The sequence below is a fragment of the Jaculus jaculus genome, chromosome X (assembly GCF_020740685.1).
Source record: "Jaculus jaculus isolate mJacJac1 chromosome X, mJacJac1.mat.Y.cur, whole genome shotgun sequence".
Classification (NCBI taxonomy): domain Eukaryota; kingdom Metazoa; phylum Chordata; class Mammalia; order Rodentia; family Dipodidae; genus Jaculus; species Jaculus jaculus.
In genome coordinates, this window is record NC_059125.1 from 51,860,554 (window position 1) to 51,884,326 (window position 23,773).

General features: G+C 41.7%; 1 protein-coding gene across 2 annotated transcripts in view; it reads left to right on the forward strand.

Annotated features, from left to right (window-relative positions):
- Clcn5 (chloride voltage-gated channel 5) overlaps positions 1-23,773 on the forward strand; it is a 251,784-nt gene that overhangs the window by 160,115 nt on the left and 67,896 nt on the right. For both annotated transcript variants that reach the window (XM_045141109.1, XM_004670060.3), the window contains one exon: positions 9,933-10,079. In XM_045141109.1, coding sequence (XP_044997044.1) covers positions 9,933-10,079 — 147 coding nt within the window. The remainder of the gene's footprint in view (positions 1-9,932; positions 10,080-23,773) is intronic.

Genomic DNA, 23,773 nt, shown 5'->3' on the forward strand with positions numbered 1-23,773 from the left:
CCTTACTTGGTCTATTTGAGATATAACAAACTTGTGGCAGGAAATAATTCTGTCTGGGTAGATGGAATTCAGATTTTTTTTTTTCCAAGGCAGGGTCTCCCTCTAGCTCATGTTGACCTGGAACTCACTTTCTAGCCCTAAACTAGCCTCAAACCCACTGCAATCCTCCTGTCTTAGCCTGATAACTGCTGGGATTAAATGTGTGAGCCAACTACGCCTGGCTTGGAATTTAGCTGACAGGGCTTTGAATATTGTGCAAAGAATTCAAACTTGAGACTATAGGCAAAGAGAAAACTTTATGAGTTTAAGTAAGAAAATGACTGGAGCCAGGCATGGTGGTGTATGCCTTTAATCCCAGCCCTCAGAGAGGCAGCGGTAGGAGGATCCCCATGAGCTGAAGGCCAGTTTGAGACTACATAGTGAAATCCAGGTCAGCATGAGCTGTAGTGAGACTCTACCTCAAAAAAGAAAAAGAAAGAAAATGTCAGCACATGTCAGCTTTGTTAAACAAACATTAAATAGTACCCCCATTGCCTTTTTTTCCTTGGCTCTCCATTGTCTGACAACTCCTAACTGCAGTCTCGTGGTTAGTTGGGAAAATAAATCCCCTTACATTATTCTTTGCCTGCCTCAAATTCTGGTTTATGGCTACTCAAAAGACTTGATTTATTCTAGATTGCCATTCTTTGAGCTGGCAGTCATACTGAAACCTCAGAATATTATGGAAAGAGCATTGAGCTTCAAATTTCACCAGACATGACTTCAAATCTCAATTGTTTTTAGAGAGAGAGAGAGAGAATTGGTAAGCTAGGACCTTAGCCACTGTAATCAAACTCCAAATGCTTGTGCCACCTAGTGGGCATGTGCGACCTTGTGCTTGCCTCCCCTTTGTGCACCTGACTTACGTGGGATCTGGAGAGAGATCAAACCTGGGTCCTTAGGCTTCACAAGCAAGTGCCTTAACCACTAAGCCATCTTTCCAGCCCCAAATCTCAATGTCAGTTAAAAAAATCTATTTATTTATTGTGGTACTAGGTATTGAACCTAGGACCTCACTCATACTACGTATGTGCTTGTAGCACTAAAATATCTCCTCACTTTAAAAAAATATTTTATTTGTTTATTTATAAGAGAGGAAGAGACAGACAGAAAGAGAAAATGGGCATTCCAGGACCGCTAGCCAGTACATGTGAACTCCAGACACGTGTCCCCTTGTGGATCTGGGTTATGTGGGTCCTGGGGAATCGAACCCAGGTCCTTAGGCTTCACAGGCCAATGCAATGCCATAACTGCTAAGCCATTTCCCCAGTCCCACTTTTTATTTGTTTTCTTTTTTTTTTTTTTGTTTTTTGTTTTTTGAGGCAGGGTCTTTAGGCCAGGCTGACCTGGAATGCTCTTATTTCTGCCTCCCAAGTGCTGGGATTAAAGGTGCATGTGCCACTATACCTGGCTTTTTTTTTTTTTTTTTTTTTTTTTTTTGAGGTAAGGTGTCTCTCTAGCTCAGGCTGACCTGGAATTCACTATGTAGTCTCAAGGTAGCCTCATGGCTCTCCTCCTACCTCTGCCTCCTGAGTGTTAGGATCAAGGGTATGTGCCACTAGCCCAGCATCATGTTTTAGTATTATTATTATTTAAGATAGATAGAGAGATAGAGATAGAGATAGAAAGAGAGAGAGAGAGAGAAATAGGCAGACATAAAGACAGTATGGTCATGCCAGGACCTCCTGCCACTGTAAACAAACTCCAGATGTATGTGCTTATTTGTGTGTGTTGCAGTCAGGTTCACATTGCTAATAGAAATCACCTGACCAAGAGCAGCCTGTGGGATAAAGAGGTTTATTTTGGCTCACAGACTCAAGGGGAAGCTCCACGATGGCAGGGAAAATGATAGCATGAGCAGAGGGTAAACATCAGCCCCTGGCCAACATAAGATGGACAATAGCAACAGGAGAATGTGCCAAACATTGCCAAGGGGAAATCGGCTATAAAACTCATAAGCCCGCCCCCCAACAATACTCTGCCTCTAGGAGGCTTTAATTTCCAATTGCCATTAGCTGGGGAGACTAGCATTCAGAATACCTGAATTTATGGGGGACACCTGAATCAAACCACCACAGTGTGTCAGGCCTTATGTCGGTGCTGGGGAATCAAACCCTGGCCATCAGGTTTTCAGGCTTTGCAAACAAGAGCCTTTAACAGCTCAGCCATCTCTCCAGCCCCATCCTCAAATAATAATAATAATAATAATAATAATAATAATAAAAACTATTTAAAGCTGGGCATGGTGGCGCATGGTGCATGCCTGTAATCCCAGCACTCAGGAGGCAGAGGTAGGAGGATCACCATGAGTTTGAGGTCACCCTGAGACTACATAGTGAATTCCAGGTCAGCCTGAGCCAGAGTAAGACCCTACCTCAAAAAGCCAATAAATAAATAAATAAATACAAAAATACTGTTTAAGCCAAGTGTGGTGGCACATGCCTTTAGTCCCAGCACTTGGGAGGCAGAGGTAGGAGGATTGCCATGAGTTCAAGGTGAATTGTAGGTCAGGTCAGCCTGGGCTAGAGCAAGACCTTACTCCAAAAAACAACAAAAAATGCTGTTTATTTTCTGATACATATCAGAAATATATCATAGATAAATATCACTTTTGCTGATACTGTTTGGTTCCTTTGTAGAACCACCACTCACAGCAGGTTTTGTTTGGTTTACTGGCTCCTTCTAATTTACCTCTGTTGATTTTGTTTTTTGATGCATTTATTAAGGAAACACTCTATAACCCAAACAATGAACCAGATAACTTTCAGGAAATGTTTAAAGTAAGACAACTCAATTTAACTTGATTGTTCCAATTCAGTGGGTTATAGAAGGGACCTTTTAAGGTCCCCATGGGGAAACTGAGAAGTTTCCAGCTACTCCATTGTTGATATCTTCTCTCCTGTCATTATTTTGTTCTAATGAATTCCTAGAACAATAGGTAATCCCATCTGAAAAAGGATACATTTGAAAGCCGAACATTACATATTTTTGGACTTCCTATACTCTTTTTTGGTTTGTTTTTTGAATGTAAGGTTTCACTCTAGTCCAGGCTAACCTGATACTTACTCTGTAGTCCCATGCTGGCCTTGAACTCAGAGCAATCTTCCTACCTCGGCCTCCTGAGAGTCGGGATTAAAGGTGTGTGCCACCATGACTGGACCCAAAGTAATTTTCTATAGTATTGTTTTAAATTTTATTTTTATTTATTCATTTGAGAGTGTCAGAGAGAGAAAGAGGCGGGGAGAGAGAGAGAGAGAAAGAGAGAGAGGGAGAGAGAGAGGGAGAGAGAGAGAATGTGCGCGCCAGGGCCTCCGGGCACTGCAAACGAACTCCAGACGCGTGCGCCCACTTGTGCATCTGGCTCACGTGGGTCCTGGGGAATTGAGCCTCGAACCGGGGTCCTTAGGCTTCCCAGGCAAGCGCTTAACCACTAAGCCATCTCTCCAGGCCCTTCTATAGTATTTTTAGTGACTTGTGTTTTGAAGCATTTCAAATTTCAGCTTTTCAGATTAGAAATGGTGAACCTGTAGGTAACTAAGATGAAGGCTGGGAAGCACCTTTTATCTCTGTCCCATGAGAGCTAAGATCCATGACTATTTTTAATATTTTATTTCTTTATTTATTCATTTATTTACTTAATTGAGAGAGAGTGAGAGAAAGAGGCAGATAAAGAGAGAAAGACAATGGGCATGCCAGGCCTCTAGCCACAGCAACGGAACTACAGATACATGCACCAACATGTGCATCTGGCTTTTGTGGGTCCTGGGTAATCAAACCTGGGTCCTTAGGCTTTGCAGGCCAGTGCCTTATCCACTAATCAATTTTCCACCCCCATGGCTATTTTTTGAAATGTTTTTATTGAGGTAGGGTCTTGCTGTGGCCCAGATTGTCCTGGAATTCACTATGTAGTCTCCGAGTGGCCTCAAATAATGGGTGATCCTCCTACCTCTGCCTCCCAAGTGCTGGGATTAAAGGTGTGACCATCATGGCTGGCTAAAAAATAACTTTCAAGAAGCTGGACATGGTGCCTCACACCTTTAATCCCAGCACTCAGGTAGCTGAGATAGGAGGATCACTGTGAGTTGGGGGTCAGCCTGGGACTACAGAGTGAGTTCCTGGCGGGCTTAGGCTAGAGTAAGACCCTGCCTTGAAAACAAGCAAACAAAAAAATAATGTTATTTTGTCATTGTGTAGAGGACATTTGTGCATGTATGTGGCCTAGGTTAGGGAATCAAAACACAAGTGATAAAGATACTTTCAGAAAGGAAGTGGCTAAGAGGAAGATGGAAGTCTAATAACATTAATACTGCTTTCTGGGGGCTGGAGGGATGGTTTACCAGTTAAGACATTTACCTGTGAAGCCAAAGGACCCAGGTTTGATTCCCAAGGACCCATGTATGCCAGATGTACAAGGTGGTGCATGTGTCTGTAGTTCAGTAGCTAGAGGCCCTGGCATGCCCATTCTTTCTATATATCTATCTACCTCTTTCTTTCTCTCTCTCTCTCATGAATGAAATAAAATTAAAAAAAATTAAGCTGGGCATGGTGGTACACGCCTTTAATCCCAGCACTTGGGAGGCAGAGGTAGGAGGATTGCCTTGAGTTTGAAGCCACCCTGAGATTCCATAGTGAATTTTAGGTCATCCTGGACTAGAGTGAGACCCTGCCTCGAAAAACAACAACAAAAAAAAAAACTTTAAAAAAGCAGAAACAGGGCTGGAGAGATGGCTTAGTGGTTAAGCGCTTGCCTGTGAAGCCTAAGGACCCCGGTTCGAGGCTCGGTTCCCCAGGTCCCACGTTAGCCAGATGCACAAGGGGGCGCACGTGTCTGGAGTTTGTTTGCAGAGGCTGGAAGCCCTGGCGCGCTCATTCTCTCTCTCTTCCTCTTATCTGTCTTCCTCTCTGTGTCTGTCGCTCTCAAATAAATAAATAAATAAAATTTAAAAAATCAATAAATTCATTTCATTTTAAAAAAAAAAAAAGCAGAAACAGAAAAATGTTCTCTGGAGCTGGAGAGATGGATTAGAGGTTAAAGGCACTTGCTTGCAAACCCTAAGGACCCAGATTTTATTTTCCAGTACCCATGTAAAACCAGATGCACAAAGTAGCACATGTATCTGGAGTTCATTTCCAGTGGCTAGCGGCCCTGGTTCACACACACACACACACACACTCTTTCTATCTATCTATCTCTATCTTTCTGTATGTCTCTGCTTGCAAATAGATAAATAAATGGGATATTTGGAAAACAGATTAATATTGTGCTAAAGATGAAAACATTATAGATCTCAAGTGAAAATCATCAGATTATAAATGCTATCCCACAAAGAAAAATCTTATGGCCAAGTATAGTGGCACATGACTGTAATCCTAGCATATGAGTGAGACGCTAAGGTAGGAGGATCAAGAGCTCAAGGCCAACCTGGATAAATGGTAAGTTCCAGGCCAGACGTGGCTACATGTGGTGACCCTGTCTCAAAAACAATATTTGGAAAGTGCGGGGGGGGGAGGTATTACCATGGGATATTTTTTATAATTATGGAAAATGTTAATAAAAATTGTGAAAATAAATAAATTAATTAATTAAAAATTTTAAAAAACCAATATTTGTTTAAGTATATCTTATTCTTTTTTTTTTTTTTTTTGGTTTTTTGAAGTAGAGTCTCACTGTAGTCCAGGCTGACCTGGAATTCACTGTGTAGTCCCAGGGTGGACTCAAACTCATGGCAATCTTCTGGGATTAAAGGTGTGTGCCACCATACCTGGCCACACTATCCAGGAATCTTTTAAAAAATATTTTATTTATTCATCTATTTTAGAGAGAGAGGGGAGGCATATATATAGAGAGAATAGATGTACCAGAGCCTCTAGCCACTGCAAACAAACTCTAGATACATGCACCACCTTGTACATCTGGCTTTATATGGATGCTAGGGAATTGAACCTGTGTCTTTTAGCTTTGTAGGCAAGCGCCTTAACTGATAAGCCATCTTTCCAGCCCTTAAATTCTTACTTATATCTCTGATTCTAATCCAATATGACAGGGTTTGACCCACTTTCCCCCGTACTTTCTACTGCTAATCATCAGAAATCTAGGTTCTATCACCCTTAATATTTTTACCTTATTGAACAGTGTCCCCCTATGTAGCAAATCTATTCCCTTCCCAGCTCTTTCTGTGATACAGATGCTTTCTGGCCTCATTCCTGTTGAGAATTGATTCAAAAAAAACTGAGCTACTTTCTCATTTAAGCTCCCCCTTTACACTGCTCAGACTCTGACACCACAGCAGCCTGCTTATCCAGGTGAAGTCCAGATTGTGTGTGTGTGTGTGTGTGTGTGTGTGTGTGTGTGTTGTATGCACATGTATGTGCTCTCAAGGAACTCTGTGTGTGTGTGCCTGCAGCAGAGTGTGCTCACTTGCAGTGGCCAGAGTGAATAGTTAGGTATTCTGCTCCATTATTCCTCTACCCATTCTTGTTTAAGCTGGAGTTTCTTACTGATCCCAAAGCTTGACTTTTTTTTTTTTTTTTTTTTGGATGTAGGGTCTCACCCTAGCCCAGGCTGACCTGGAATTCACTATGTCGTCTCAGGGTGGCCTTGAACTCTCAGCGATCCTCCTATCTCTGCCTCCCGAGTGCTGGGATTAAAGGCGTGCACCACCACACCCGGCCTTTGACTTTTTTTAAAAATATTATTGATATTTATTTGAGAGAAAGAGAAAAATAGACGGAAACAAAAAGGCAGGGCTGGAGAGATGGTTTAGCGGTTAAGCGCTTGCCTGTGAAGCCTAAGGACCCCAGTTCGAGGCTCGGTTCCCCAGGTCCCACGTTAACCAGATGCACAAGGGGGCGCACGCGTCTGGAGTTCGTTTGCAGAGGCTGGAAGCCCTGGCGCGCCCATTCTCTCTCTCTACCTCTATCTGTCTTTCTCTCTGTGTCTGTCGCTCTCAAATAAATAAATAATTTTTTTTTTTAAAAAAGGCAGACATACAGAGAGAAGGTATGAGCACATCAGAGCTTCCTGCCACTGTAAATGAACTCTGAATGCATGTGTGATTTTGTACCTCTGGCTTTATGTGCATTCTGGGGAACTGAACTCAGGCTGTGAGGTGTTGCACCTGTTTATGTAGGTTCTGGAGATTCAAACTTAGGTGGACTCAGACCTTCTCAGGCCCTCATGCTTGTGTAGAAAGCATACTTAACCATTGAGCCATCTCTCCAGCCCCAAGAAAGCATTAAACACTTTAAAATATTTTATTTATTTATTATTGTTTATTATTATATAAATATGGCTTTTATATTGTATAAGTAATGGCTTTCTTAAAAACTTTTTTTGTTTATTTTTATTTATTTATTTGAAAGCAACAGACAGGGAGAGAGGCAGATAGAGAAAGAATGGGCATGCCAGGTCTTCCAGCCACTGCAAACGAACTCCAGATGCGTGCGCCCTCTTGCGCATCTGGCTAGTGTGGGTCCTGGGGAATCGAGCCTCAAACTGTGGTACCTAGGCTTCACAGGCAAGTGCTTACCCGCTAAGCCATCTCTCCAGCCCAGTAATGGTTTTATTGTTTATTTGTTTGTTTTTTGTTTTGTTTTGTTTTGTCTTTTTAAGGTAGGGTCTCATTCTAGTCTAGGCTGACCTTGAACTTACTATGTAATCCCAGGCTGGCCTTAACTGCAAGTCAGCCTGGGCTTGAGCAGGATGCTACCTTGAAAAACAAACAGAAAATAAAAACAAAAAAAAGATGGGCATGGTGAACCTTTAATCTCAGCACTCTCTGGAGGCAGAGATAGGAGTTCCAGGCCACCCTGAGACTACATAGTGAATTCCAGGTCAGCCTGGACTAGAAAAAAAAAAAGTACAGAAAGAAAAGGTGTGAGCCACCATGCTCAGCTGACTCTCATTATTTTTGTATGCACTCTTTCATTTGATTTTATGGCCATTTGAATTATTATTGAAAATGTCATTGAGCTGGGTGTGGTGGCTCATGCTGAAGTAGGTGGATCACCATGAGTTTGGGGCTACCCTGGACTAGCGTGAAGTCCAGGTCAGCATAAGCTACATGAGACCCTGGCCCCCAAACAAAACAAAAACATTGTTAAGTACATGGTATAAGGCTGAATAGTTGATTCAGTAGTTAAATACAGTTTGCAGAGTCTGATGGCCTAAGTTGATTTCCCAGTAACCACATAAAGCCAGATGCACTAAGTGGCACATGTGTCTGGAGTTTGTTTGCAGTAACAGGAGGCCCTAACATGCCCATATTCATTTTTCTTTTTTTTTTCTTTTTTTTAATTTTTAAATTTTTATTAACATTTTCCATGATTATAAAAAAATATCCCATGGTAATTCCCTCCCTCCCCACCCCCACACTTTCCCGTTTGAAATTCCATTCTCCATCATATTACCTCCCCATCACAATCATTGTACTTACATATATACAATATCAACCTATTAAGTATCCTCCTCCCTTCCTTTCTCTTCCCTTTATGTGTCCTTTTTAACTTACTGGCCTCTGCTACCAAGTATTTTCCTTCTCATGCAGAAGCCCAATCATCTGTAGCTAGGATCCACATATGAGAGAGAACATGTGGCGCTTGGAATACTCATTTTTCTCTCTCTGCCATTTATATGAGGTCTTCAGAGTCAAGAGATGTTTAGAAATTGAAAGTATATTTGAAGTTGGGTGTGGAGGTACATACCTTTAATCCCAGTACTCTGGAAGCAGAGGTAGGAGGATCACCTTCTGTTCAAGGCCACCCTGAGACTACATAGTGAATTGCAGGTCAGTCTGAGCTAGAGCGAGACCCTACTTTGGAAAAACCACAAACAAAAGAAAGTATATTTGAATGTACTAGGGATTTGGGGGTGGGGTATGGAGTTATTATTTATTGGATGTAGTTTCTGTTTAGAATGAAGAAAAAATTCTTGAAATGTACAGTGGCATACAACATTGCAAATGCACTAAATGTATTCTTTTTTTTAACATTTTTGTTTATTTTTATTTATTTATTTGAGAGCGACAGACAGAGAAAGAGGCAGAGAGAGAGAGATAATAGACACACCAGGGCCTCCAGCCACTGTAAACAAACTCCAGATGTGTGTGACCCTTGTGCATCTGGCTAACGTGAGTCCTGGGGAATCGAGCCTCAAACCAGGGTCCTTAGGCTTCACAAGCAAACACTTAACCGCTAAGCCATCTTTCCAGCCCTCATTGTATTCTTTTTTCAATTAAAAAAAAATTTTTCATTTATTTATTTGAGAGACAGAGAAAGCATGAGTATGGGCATGTCAGAGCTTCTATCTGTTGCAGATACACTCTAGCCCCATGTGCTATAGTATGCATCTGGCTTTACATGGGTACTCAAACCCAGGCTAGCAGACTTTGTAAGTGAGTGCCTTTAACCACTGAGCCATCTCCCAGCCCCCAAATGTACTCAGTGTTCATGACTAACATACTTTCAAATGAATGAAATGATAATTTCTTTTTGCCTGTGGAGTATGTGTGTACAAATGTGCATGCTTGTAGGAGCACAGAGGCCAGAGGACACCATCCAATATCCTTCCTCTATCACTTATCTACATTATTTCCTTGAGACAGAGTATCTCTCTGAATGAATAGGTTTTCACAAGCCCCAGTCATTCTCTAATTTCTGCTCCTCACAGGACTAGGTGTACAGATGTATGTGGTCTTACCCAGCTGAGCTCAGGCAATCTGGTCCCTCTCAAGCCCTCACACTTGTGGCAAGCAATCTTACCTGCTGTACTATCTCTATAGCCTTCTAATGATACATTTTTATGTTATGTGTACTTAAAACCATAATAAAACAGAAAATTTGGTTAGGGGCTAAAAGGTCATTTTCATAAGCTTAATATTTTTCATCCCATACAGGAGCCATGGATAACAGAGGTTTTCAGCAGGGAAGTTTCAGTAGCTTCCAGAGCAGCTCCAGTGATGAAGACTTGATGGACATACCAGGGACAGCTATGGATTTCTCCATGAGAGATGATGTGCCTCCTTTAGACCGAGAATTAGAAGGTACCATTATTGTTGGTGACAACTTTTATTTTAATTGAATTTATTTACAATATATTCATTTATTTTTCTGGCATTAAATGTTTTAATACATGCTTAGATTTTTTTTTAACCAACACAACTGACAGGGACAGAATAGTTTATCCCATAAAAAGTTTCTTCTTGCCAAGCATGGTGGTGCACACCTTTAATTCCAGCACTGGGGAGGCAGAGGTAGGAGGATTGCTATGAGCTTGAGACCAGCCTGGAGCTACAGTAAGGCTTTGCAAGCAGGAAACTTTAACCACTGAGCAGTCTCCTCAGCCCCAAAAGGAAACTTTTTTTTTTTTGAGGTAGGGTCTTACTCTAGCCCAAGCTGACCTGGAATTCACTATGTAGTCTCAGGGTGGCCTTGAACTCACGGCAATCCTCCCTCCTGAGTGCTGTGATTAAAGGCGTGTGCCGCCACAATGCCCGGCTATATTCTTATTTTCTAATGAGATGCTTATTTATTTGAGCCTATCTTATTATTAATGTTTTGTCTGAAGCATCTTAAATATATTTTTCCATTTCTGGTTCTTTCACTCTCTCCCTCCCTCCTTCCTTCCATCCATCCATCCATCCCTCTTTTCCTTCAATTGTTTTTAGACAGGGTCTCACTCTTTAGCCTATACTTGCCAGTAACTTACTAGGTAGCTCATGCTGGCCTCCATCTTGAGGTAATTTTCTTGCCCCAGCTTCCCAAGTATTTGAACTACAAACATGAGTCACCATTCCCAGCTGATTTGTCTTTTTAACTTTTTTTTTTTTCTGAGGTAGGGTCTCACTCTAATCCAGGCTGACCTGGAACTCGCTCTGTAGTTTCAGGCTGGCCTTGAACTCACAGGTATCCTCCTACCTCTGCCTCTTGAGTGCTGGGAGTAAAGGTGTGCACCACCACACCCAGCATATGGTGATCCTTCTACCTCACTTTTCCAGGTGCTGGAACTAAAGGTATGTACTCCCAAGTCTGGCTAAATATGTTGGGTGGATATGTTTGGTTTGTTTGTTGTTTAGAAAATAAATGGGATAGGGTGCTAGGCATAGTGACACATGCCTGTAATTTTAGCACTACAGGAGCAGAGGCAGGAGATTTGCCACAAATTCAATGCCAACTTGGTCTACATAGTCACAGGTCAGCTTGGCTGCAGAGTGAGACCTTGTCTCTTTTTGTTTGTTTTTCTAGGTAGGGTTGCACTCTAGTCCACGCTGACCTGGAATTCACTATGTAGTCTCAGGGTGGCCTCAAACTCATGGCAATCCTACCTCTGCCTTCCAAGTGCTGGGATTAAAGGTATGTGCCACCACACCCAACTTACCCTGTCTTTTCTTTTTTAATATTGATTGATTGGTTTGCAAGTAGAGAGGGATAGAGAGAGGAGAGGCAGACAGAGAGAGAAAATGGGCACACCAGGGTCTCTAGCCACAGCTAACAAACTCCAGATGCATGTGATACTTTGTGCATCTGTCTTTGTGGGTACTGGTGTATCAAACCCAGGTTGTTTGGTTTTGCAGGAAAGCACCTTAACTTGTAAGCCATCTCTTTAGCACGAGACCTTGTCTTAAGAAAACAAAACCACCACAACAAAACAAAAACAACAAAAATCATAAATAATAAGTCAATAAACTCTTAGGTTGAAAAAGATGACAGCAGGCTAAATGTCTCATTGCTTGCCTGTAACCTCAGCATTCTGCAGACTGAGGTAGGAGGATGAAGAATTCAAGGCCAACCTGGGCTACATAGTGAATCCAAGGATAGCCTAAGTCATCTAGGGAGACAAGAGGCAAGGATGACAAGAAATTTGCCTATAAAACATACTTCAGGAAAGGGATAGCAGGATATAGCCCCCGAATTTAAAGTTCACAAAAGAAATACCATAATGTGATACTGTTTTTATATTTTTAAATATTTGTATAGGCCAGGCGTGGTGGTGCACACCTTTAATCCCAGCACTCGGGAGTCAGAGGTAGGAGGATCACCGAGAGTTCGAGGTCACCCTGAGACTGCATAGTGAATTACAGGTCAGCCTGGACCAGAGTGAGACCCAACCTGTAGTAGACAGCTTCAGGTTTTCTGAGATGAACTTTCAGACCAGACACAGTTATGGAGGAAGGGATATTTATTGAAGCTTACAGATCCAGGGGAAGTTCCATAAATGGCAGAAGAAGCTGGCCTGCCTTCACAGGACCAAACACACCCACACACACACAGAGAAGCACAAGCCAAAAGCCAAAAGCACGCTTCAGAAACTTCTGCTAGGCAACTTTGCATATCTTTAGATTAAAATCTGAAACCCACCACCAAACTTTAAGATCCACCCAGTGACGCTGCCTCCAGCCAGGTGGCTGCAGATGCAAACTACAGACAAATCAAACACTGAAGATAATGGGGGCCATCTATTCAAACCACCACACTACCTCGAAAAACAAAAACAAAAAAAAATATGTGCTTCTAGGAAAGAGAAGTATGTTTATCCATCACTTGCACTTACATGTGTTTATAAACATAGTGTATCAGTTATAATAGTCACTGTGTCCAGTAACCAGTTAGCTAAATTATTCCTAAACTGATACAGCTTACATTTTAAAAAGATTTTGTTTATTTATTTGAGAGAGAGAGACAGAGAGAATGGGCACACTAGGGCCTCCAGCCACTGCAAACAAACTCCAGATGCATGCGCCACCTTGTGCATCTGGCTTACATGGGTCCTGGGGAATTGAACCTGGGTCCTTTGGCTTGCAGGCAAGCACCTTAACTGCTGAGTCATTCCTCTATCCCCAAGACTGCTGACTTTTACTTAACTAGAATGTTTTTAAATGAGGACTCCTTTACCACTTGTAACTAGATTTATTTTGTTTTATTATTTATTTGAGAGAGAGAGAGAGAGAGAGAGGGAGAGAATGGTCACACTAGGACCTCTAGCCACTGCAAATGAACTCTAGCACATTTGTCTTTACATGGGTACTGGGTCCTTATGGTTTGTAGGCAAGTACCTTAACCACTGAGCAATCAATCTCTCTAGCCCTTCACTAGCTTTTATAGGAGAATTATTGCTTGTATTTTATTAAGACCTGACCATAAACTAAAAGGGCTCCTTTTTATGAACTTCATGAAGCAATCAGTTTACTTAGTATACTCTGTAGTGATGTAGTTTTTCTTGCTTTGCTTTTGGTTTTCAGTGTTCTCACATCAGAGTTTGGAGTGAATATGCCACCAACAGAATAAAGGTTACATGGTTTTGTTACATGCTGGTGAAACTGCATAAAACACAACAAAATTTTATACTAGGCACAATAGCATGTAATAAACAAGATTAGGAGGAACTTGAAAGGTAGTAAAAGTGGTTCTTATTTTTCAGATGGCTACATAGGGATTGATTATTAGGAATGACTAAATAAATTATGTATGACATGGCTTAAATGCATCTTAGGTGGTGTTAAGTCTATAAATGAGACAAAGCAAACAAGCTTGGAGATCTAAAAGAAGTGGAAGGAGAAGAAAGTAGAAAATGTGTTTGAAGCCAGGCGTGGTGGCATAAGCCTTTAAACACTCTGGAGATAGAAATAGGAGGATCACTGTGAGTTCGAGGCTAACCTGGGGTACAGGGTGAGTCCCAAGTTAACCTGGGCTACAGAGAGACCCTGCCTTGAAAAAAAGGAGAAAGAAAGAAAGAGGGAGAAAAAGAAAGGAAGGAAGGAATGAAGGAACGAAGGAAAAAAATTTGTTTGAGTATCTAGAAAAATTCAGAGCTATTCTTATTTGCCTGTATAAGGTCAGCACTACTTCCTTCCCCTCCCTCCCTCCCTTCTGTCCTCCTTCCCTTTTTCTTATTCATCCATTCAATACTTATAGAGCTCCTATTTAGTAATGTTCTGAATTCCAGAAACAGAATCTCCCTTTCTGAGGCCTAAGGCTCCTAGCGTAGGGTGAGTGGTGTTAGTTGAAGCAGAAGGAAGGACAGTAGGGTAGAGGGTGAGGTATCTACCTAGAAATCTAGGTGGAGTCAGATTTTATGCATTTTAGGACCTTGTAACCAAGGTACCAACAAATGATTTAAAAGTAGAGGAATGAGCCAGGCATGGTGGCGCACACCTTTAATCCCAGCACTTAGGAGGCAGAGATAGGAGGATCACCGAGAGTTCAAAGCCACCCTGAGACTACATAGTGAATTCCAGGTAAGCCTGTGCTAGAGTGAGACCCTACCTTGATAAACAAAAAATAAATAAATTAATAAATTAATAAAAGTAGAGGAATGATATGATCAGATATGAGTTCTGGAGACTTCACCGTGTGGAGTGCAGATTGAGGTCAAATATGGGTTGGAAATTAGTCAGTGAAACTTTTACTACTTTAAAACTCTAGGCAAACGATCAAAAGGCCTGAATGAACACAACGGGAACACAGAGGATACAATAATAGGTTCTGGAGAAGGTTCAGAGGGGAAGTTGAAAGGAACAATGAGATACAGGTAATAAAATAGAAAAGAATTAAAGAGGACTTCAAAGTCTAAGCTTGTTTTGGGGTGGGCTATGTTCTCCCATACCACCTGCTGAGCAGCAACAAACCCACACAATGTCCAAGAGAAAAAAAAAAGTCATTATAATAAAATGAAAAATATGCCAGGTGTGGTGGATCAAGCCTTTGACCCCAGCACTTGGGACAGAAGTAGGAGGATCACTGTGAGTTCAAGGCCAGCCAGGAACTACGGAGTGAGTTCCAGGTCAGTTTGGGCTAGGGTGAGACCCTACCTTGAAGAAAAAAAAAAAACAAAAAAACAACCAATAAAGTAAAAAACATTATGGGAGCTGAGATCTACTAAGTAACTGATGAAACATTTCTCTTATGTTTTGCCTTACTGAGAAGACATGGTTTCCTTCCAAAAAGAAGTAGAACAAATTGTGGGTTCCAGCTCCTCTAGAAATTTATCATCATAACCTCAGAAGACAGGCATGATGGTACAGGCTTGCAATCCCAACACTCAGGAGGCAGATGCAACAGAATGGCAAGTTTTAAGCCAGCCTGGGCTTTGTAAGCAACTCTATCTTACCAACAAATAAACCCTCAGGTTTCTTCCAAGCTGTCTGATTAGACTAACTGTGGAACTTCCCTAAACACTGGGCCTGATATAATGACCATTCCTACTGGTTTTAAGAGCTTGAAAAAATATCCTGTATCAAAAGTTCTGTGGGGCCACAGACTAAGTCAGTTTTTGTTTGTTTTGATTTTTCAAGGTAGGGTCTGCTCTAGCCCAGGCTGACCTGGAATTCACTATGTAGTATCAGGGTGACCTGGAACTTACCTCTGCCTCTGCTGGGACTAAAGGCATGCCTTACCACATATGGCCTTGTCAGTTTTATATCCTAAAGCTTTGTTCTGTTTTGTTTGGTTTAGTTTTTTGTAGCTGTTTCCAAAGTAGGGTCCTACTCTAGTCCAGGCTGCCCTGGAAGTCATTATATAGCCCCAGGATAGTCTTGAACTCACAGTAATCATCCTGTTTCAGCCTTCTGAGTGCTGGGATTAAAGGCGTGTGCCACCACGCCCAGCTCAAACATCACATTTGTCTATGGTCAAAAAATTTCCAGCTAGGCATGAATGAGACCCTACCTCAACAATTTTTTTTTTCCAGATAAGCCGGGCCTGGAGGCAGTGGTAGGAGGATCCCTGTGAGTTCTAGGCCACCCTGAGACTATATAGTGAATTCCAGGTCAGTCTGGGCCAGAGTAAGACTACCTCAAAACACCAAAAAAAAAAAAAAATGTGATGTTTCATTACTTAGGAAGATTTCATAGCTATTTTCTGTTATTAATTTCTAATTTAATTACATTATGTTAGGATTTATGGTAAACTGGCTAGACTTGGGGTATATTTACCATTTGGTGCAACTAGGTGTCAAATGAATCAAATTCCTATAATGTCCTTGGTTTTATCTTTCTCCTTGAATTTTGGTTTTGTGAAGTTCAATACCTCTAGAGAGTCTGTCTTGCAACTCTTTCATCCATAATTTGCTGTTATTACACCAGAGCCTTGGTAAGGTGGTAAAATGTGGGGGGGAAAGGGAATTTTATATTCTTTTTTTAAAAATTTATTTATTTGAGAGTGACAGACACAGAGAGAAAGACAGATAGAGGGAGAGAGAGAGAATGGGCGCGCCAGGGCTTCCAGCCTCTGCAAACAAACTCCAGACGCGTGCGCCCCCTTGTGCATCTGGCTAACGTGGGACCTGGGGAACCCAGCCTCGAACTGGGGTCCTTAGGCTTCACAGGCAAGCGCTTAACCACTAAGCCATCTCTCCAGCCCAATTTGATGAGTTTTTGATTTGATTTATTTATGAGAGAAAGAGGGGGGGGGAGGGAGAAATTTGTATCTTGTGACTATGACCTTCATAAGTTTTTCTCCAATACTGTAGCTATCATGCCTGTCTTCTACTTTCTCCTCCATGACCACAACATTCACAAATCTACCTCCTTGAAGCCATAGCCCTTGTTAAGTATGCTTTTCCCCCTTAGGTGAAATTGAAAAACTAGAAGGGGCGGGAGTGGGAAGCATGCCCTTCCCCCTGATCTGGGATCAGGCTAAGGCAGAGTATTTTACCCTGGAGCATATACCTTTGTTGGTGAAGAAATCTCTGGGAATTGTACATAAGACTACTCATTCCCTCCCCGTAGTCAGAGCCAGGAAGAGATATTACCTGGATCATCACTGTGAGAATTTGGTGAGGTCCCTGGGAGTAGAACTTTTTGGTTCGGAACCCGGGAGAACATGGACCCTAAGGTTTTTTCAGATTCATGCTAGTCCACATTCTTCAGCACTTCATCCAAGTTGCCATTTGGACATGTCTACCATTTTTATGGCTCCAACCAGTTTTGCTACAGGTAAGCAAATCTCAACCTAGACTTTTAGAATCGGCTGATTCCTTCAGATTTCGAATATGGTGGCAGTTTTCTTCTGTAATCTCAGCTCCGCTATTTTGCAGGTGGGGGGTTAGAGGAGGTTTCAATGTAGGGTCTCACTATAGCCCAGGATGATCTGTAACTCTGTAGTCCCAGACTGGCTTGGGGCTCATGGTGATCCTCCTAGCTCACCCTCCTGAGTTCTGGGGTTAAAGGCATGTGCCATCATGCCCGACTAACCTTAGTGTTCTGCTTCAAAAATTGAATTTTCAGTTACTCTAACTTTTTTTGTTGTTTTTTTGAGGTAGGGTCTTGCTCTAGCCCATGCTGACCTGGAATTCACTATGTAGATACACATTTTAGAAGTATTTTTTTTTTTATTTATTTGACAGAGAGAAAGAAGCCGATAGAGAGAATGGGTGTGCCAGGGCCTCTAGCCACTGCAAAGAAACTCCAGACACAAGCGCCCTTTGTGTAACTGGATAACCTTGGTACTAGGGAAATGAACCTGGATCCTTAGGCTTTGCAGGCAAGAATCTTAACTGCTAAACTATCTCTCCAGCCCAGATACACATTTTATTTATTTATTTTGGTTTTTCAAGGTAGGGATCACTCTAGCCCAGACTGGTCTGGAGTTTACAATGTAGTCTCGGGGTAGCCTTGAACTCATAGCAATCCTCCTACCTCTGCCTCCTGAGTGCTGGGGATAAAGGCATGTGCCACCATGCCCAGCTCCCACATACACATTTTAAAATATTTTTCTGAGACCTGGGTAGTTGAACCTGAGTCCTTAGGCTTTGCAGGTAGGCACCTTAACTGTTAAGCCATCTCTCTGGCCCATTTTATTTTTTTATTTATCCATTTTTTTTTTTTTTGTTTTTTGAGGTATAGTATTGCTGTAGCTCAGATTGACCTGAAATTCACTATGTAATCTCAGGGTGGCCTCAAATTCATGGCAATTCTCCTGCCTCAGCTTCCTGTAGGATTAAAGGTGTGCACCACCATGTTTGGCATCAAAATATATTTTTAAAAGGGGCTGTTTCCAAGTTCTGTGATACTTAGCAATAAACCAGCCTCATTTCTTAGAGTTTTTATTCATTTCTATAGACTCTTGGTAACAAGTATGCCTTCCCGTATCTGTGATGTTACTAAAACAAAGCTTTAAGGTCTATGCATGTGGTTTTTTTTTTTTTTTCTTTTGTTAGTGTTTAACTAGTTGACTTAATCAGTTACTGTTTAGCCCCCTTGGTAAATTTAGAATGGCTTATTGGTTAGGGACTGAAATAAACACTGTTTTCAAATCAGATTTTTTTTTTTTTTTTGAGATAAAGTCTCCCTCTAGGCCATAGTGACCAAGAATTCACTATGTAGTCTCAGGCTGGCCTTCAACTCACAGCAGTTGTCCGACTTCTGCTTTGCCTCCTGAGTGCTGGGATTAAAGGCATGCATCACCACTCCCAGCTTTTTTCTAATATTTTATGAGGTTTTCTAGTTGTAAACATCAGGCAAAGTTTAGAACAAAAAGCTAGAAAGTGGTTTCCATAATGAAACATAAATTACCTACATTCATTTATATGCCTCTTCATCCAAGCAGTGTGTTTACAAAGACCCAGTGTTAAATCTTGAGACCTAAATGTAACTCACAGGGAAGGTTGTTTCAATATTGAGTCTTTTTTTTTTTTTTTGAGTCAAGCCCAACAGATTGGCCTTTTTAATGCAAGAGAGCAAGAGTGAGTGAGAGAGAAAGAGAATTGGCACATTAGGACCTCCAGCCACTATGATTGAACTCTAGACACGTGCACCACCTTGTGCGCATGTGCAGCCCTGCATACTTGCATCACTTCGTGTGTCTGGCTTACATAGGATCTGCAGAGTTGCACATGAGTCCTTTAGCTTCACAGGCAAGCAGCGCCTTAACCTCTAAAGCCATCGCTCCAGCCTTTATTTTATTTTTTTAAGGTAGGGTCTTGCTATATCCCAGATTGACTTGAAATTCACTATGTAGTCTCAGGGTGACCTCAAACTCACAGGGATCCTTCTACTTCAGCCTCTTGAGTGTTGGGATTAAGGATGTGTGCTACCACACCTGGCCTAAAAATTTTTATTTATTTATTTGCAAGGAGAGAGAGAATATGAGATTATGAATGGGCACACCAGGGACTCTAGCCACTGCAAACTCCAGATATATATGCCACTTTGTACATCTGACTTTAGGGGGCTGGAGAGATGGCTTAGCGGTTAAGCACTTGCATGTGAAGCCTAAGGACCCCAGTTTGAGGCTTGATTCCCCAAGACCCATGTTAGCCAGATGCACAAGGGGGCGCATGCATCTGGAGTTCATCTGACTTTAGGTGAATACTGGGAAATTTAACTCAGGCCATCAGGCTTTGCAAGCAAGTGCTTTTAACTGTTGAGCCATCTTTCTTGCCCCTTGACTCTTGACTTTTTTTTTAGTATTTTATTTTATTTATTTATTTATTTATGTGTGAGAGAGAGAGAGATACAGAAATAGGCAGGTAGACAGAGAGAATGGGTGTGCCAGGGCTTCCAGCCACTGCAAACGAACTCCAGATGCTTGCACCCCCTTGTGCATCTGGCTAACGTGGGTCCTGGGGAGTCGAGCCTCGAACCAGGGTCCTTAGGCTTCACAGGCAAGTGCTTAACCCCTAAGCCATCTCTCCAGCCCTTGACTTTTTTTTTCTGACTGGTTTACTTTAAGTTTTCCCTGGACTCAGGAAATGTAAATTATCCTTTTGGGGGCTTTCTTCTATTATTTATATTATACTTCTTATACTTTAAAAAATTATTGATTTATTAGAGAGAGGAAGTGAGAAGGAGTGAGATAGATATAGAGAATGGGTGTATCAGGGCATCTAGCCACTGCAAATGAACTCCAGATGCATGCACTACCTTGTGCATCTGGCTTACCTGGCATCTGGGGAATTGAACCTGGGTCCTTAGGCTTTGTAGCCAAGTGCCTTAACCACTAAGCAATCTTTCCAGTCCCACACTTTTTGTACTTTTTGAGTGGACAGGGTTTCACTATAGCCCAGGCTAACCTGGAACTCACTTCGTAGCCCCAGGCTGGCCTCAAACTCATAACATTCCTCTTACCTCTCTGCCCCCAACTGTTTTTGGGGGGGTTTGAGGTAGGGTCTCACTCTAGTCCAGGCTGACCTGGAATTCACTGTGGAATCTCAGGGTGGCCTTGAACTCATGGCAATCTTCCTACCTCTGCTGCCTCCCGAGTGCTGGGATTAAAGATGTGTGCCACTATGCCCGGCCCCAAACTTTTTTAAATAAATCATTTTATTAAAGTCTTCAATGCTAAAAGTTCTAAAGACATTGTTGTAGAACCACTGGCAACTTTGAAACTAGTAAATGATCTGGTTAGATCTGTGGTCCAGAAGTATAACTATACTGAACTCCAAATATTTCCTTATTGTGTTCTTATTATATGGTATACTAAAATTGCTATTAATATTTTTATTTACTTATTTGCAAGCAGAAAGAGAGAGAGAGAAAGGGGATAGGCAGAGAGAATGGGTGTGCCAGGGCCTCCAGCTGCTGCAAATGAATTCCAGATGCATGCACCTCTTTGTGTATCTGGCTTTATGTGAATACTGGGAAATCAAACTCAGGTCATTTAGGTTTTTTAGGCAAATGCCTTAACCACTGAGTCATCTCTAGTCCATAAAGTATTCTCTTTTTTTCTTTTTTTGGTTTTTCTGAGGTAGGGTCTCACTCTAGCCCAGGCTGACCTGGAATTCACGATGTAGTCTCAGGGTGGCCTCGAACTCATACTCAGCCTCCTGAGTGCTGAGACTAAAGTCATGCACCACCAAGCCCAGCTAGTTGAAATATTTTTGTTAAAAGTTATTAACTTGGGCAAGAGAGATGGCTTGGCAGTTAAAGTGAAAGCCCAACTACCCAGGTTTAATAACCTACTAACCCATGTAAAGCCAGATGCACAAAATGGCACATGTGTCTGGAGTTTATTTGCAGTGGCAGGAGGCCATAGCACACTCACATTCATTCATTCTCTCTATATCTCTGCCTATCCTCTCTCTCAAATAAATAAATATTTTTAAAAAGTGATTAACTTGGGTCTGACTATGCAAATAATAGAAATACACACACACTCACATATTTGTTTTTTTGAGGTAGGGTCTCACTCTGGTCCAGGCTGAGCTGGAATTCACTATGTAGTCTCAGGGTGGCCTTGAACACATGACGATTCTCCTACCTCTGCCTCCTGAGTGCTGGGATTAAAGGTGTATGCTACCATGCCTGGCTAGAAGTGTATATTATTTAGGTACCAAATAGTCATTGCTAAATTGGCTGCTATATACTATACCTGCTTCAATGTGAAATGTGCTAATATGTCTTATATGGTAGTGTAAGTGAATTTCTGTGGTCTTTAGATACTGTAGATAAAATATTTTTTAGACCTGATATGGAGATAGGAGGATTGGCATGAGTTCAAAGCCAGCCTGGAGCTATAGAGTGAATTCCTGCTCTGTCTGGACACCATAAAAAATAGATAAAATCCTGTTTAATAACTATTAACTTTGAAGGAGGCTTATTAGATTGGTTATATATTTCTATTTTAGTAAGATATATAGGCTGGGCTGGAGAGATGGCTTAGTGGTTAAGTGCTTGTCTGTGAAGCCTAAGGACGCTGGTTCCAGGCTCCATTCCCCAGGACCCATATTAGCCAGATGCACAAGGGGGCGCATGCGTCTGGAGTTCGTTTGCAGTGGCTGGAGGCCCTGGCATGCCCATTCTCTCTCTCTCTTTCTCTTTCTCTCTCTCCCTCCCTCCCTCCTTCTTTCTCTCTTTGTCAGTTGCTCTCAAATAAATAAATAAAAATGATAAGCAAAAAAATTTAAAAAGAGATATATGGGCTGAAGATATGGCTTAGTGGTTAAGGCACTTGCCTGTAAAACCAAAGTACCCAGGTTCAATCCCCAGGACCCCACATAAGCCAAATGCACAAGATGGTACATGTATATGCAGCTTGTTTGCAGTGGCTGGAGGCCCTGATGCACCCATTCTCTCTATCTGCCTCTCTCTCAAATAAATAAAAAAATAAAAAGATATACATACTTTCCTAAAAGTTTTGTTGTGTAAGACAACAAAACTTAGGTTAAATGACTTGCTTCTGCAGAATTTAACTCATTGCTACTTAATAACAGTTGCCACTTCACTTTAGTTCTCTTTTTAAATACTTTATTTAAGAGGGAGTGAGAAAGAAGCAGAGAGAGAGAGAGAGAGAGAATGGGGGCACCAAGGCCTCCAGACACTGCAAATGAACTCCAGGTATGCATCAACTTGTGCATCTGGCATACGTGGGTCCTGGAGAATTGAATCTGGGTCCCTTGGCTTTTCAGGCAAGCACTTTAACCACTAAGCCATCTCTCAGCCGAGTTCTCTTAATTAACACTATATTCATCAAGATAATAATTATATCATCCTAAAAGCATTTAAATTTCCTGCAGTGTCTCATACTTTTGTAAGGTTTTGTTGTATTAACATTTCAGGATGTATTGGGTCTTAGGACTGATGACAGTAATAACATTGCAAAGCTCCGCATGCAGGGTCTGATTATTGGAAAACACTGTGAATGGGTTAATGTTTAACAGTGACTGCCTTGTTGATCACTTAGGGAGCTGGGAGTTGATTTTATTCTTTATTGGGCTGATCTTATTGCACAATTAATTAAAATCCCCTTAAAAATGGCCTTCATGGGCTGGAGAGATGGCTTAGCAGTTAAGGCACATGCCTGTGAAGCCTAAGGATCCAGGTTCAATTCTCCAGGTCCCACGTAAGCCAGATGCACGTGGTGACACCTGTGTCTGGAGTTTGCTTGCAGTGGCTGGAAGCCCTGGCATACCCATTCTCACTCTCACTCTCTCTCTGTCTCTAATAAATAAATAAAAATAAATATTTTTCTAAAAGATGGCCTTCATAATAGGGCTATCAAAGGTAAAGCATTTAAAATGATGGAAATATAGTGGTGAATTTATTTGTCACGGCTGCAAGAGCTACTTGTATACAGGTTTGGATTAATAAGCATTAGAGTTCATGTTGCTTTCTGAGAACCTACTACCCTCCCTCTTTACCTTCCTTCCTTTTTTCAAGATGGCCCGAAACTTACAAGGTAACCTAGGTTGCACTTGAACAATCCTTCCTCTGCCTCATCCTTCTGAGTGCTGGGATTTTTTTAGATATGCACGCTCCATGCCCAGTGAATTCCTCTTTGTTTGCAATATTGAGAATTGAACCAAGAGCCAGCCAAGGAAACACTCTACCATCTGAACTATATCTGTCACCCTCCACACTTTTTGTTTGTTTGTTTGTTTTTGTTTTTTGAGGTAGGGTTTCACTGTAGTCCAGGCTTACCTGGAATTCACTATGTAGTCTCAGGGTGGCCTCGAACTCATGGCGATCCTCCTACCTCTGCCTCCTGAGTGCTGGGATTAAAGGCGTGTGCCACCACGCCCGGCTCAACACATTTTCTTGATTATGTGCTGAGCTTTCAAAGTGAGTAGGTACTTTTAAAGAACTGATTTTGTATGTATGTTCATATGCAATTTAGTTTTTTGCCTTTTTCTTTTTTGACAGGTGGTACTAAGGATTCAGTGCAGGGCCTCAGGCATGCCAAGCATGTATTCTTCCCCTGAGCTACACCTTCAGGCCCCAAACAAATGTTTTGTTGTTGTTGTTTTTGAGGTAGGGACCTAGAATTCACTTTGTAGTCTCCAGCTGGCCTCTAACTCACAGTG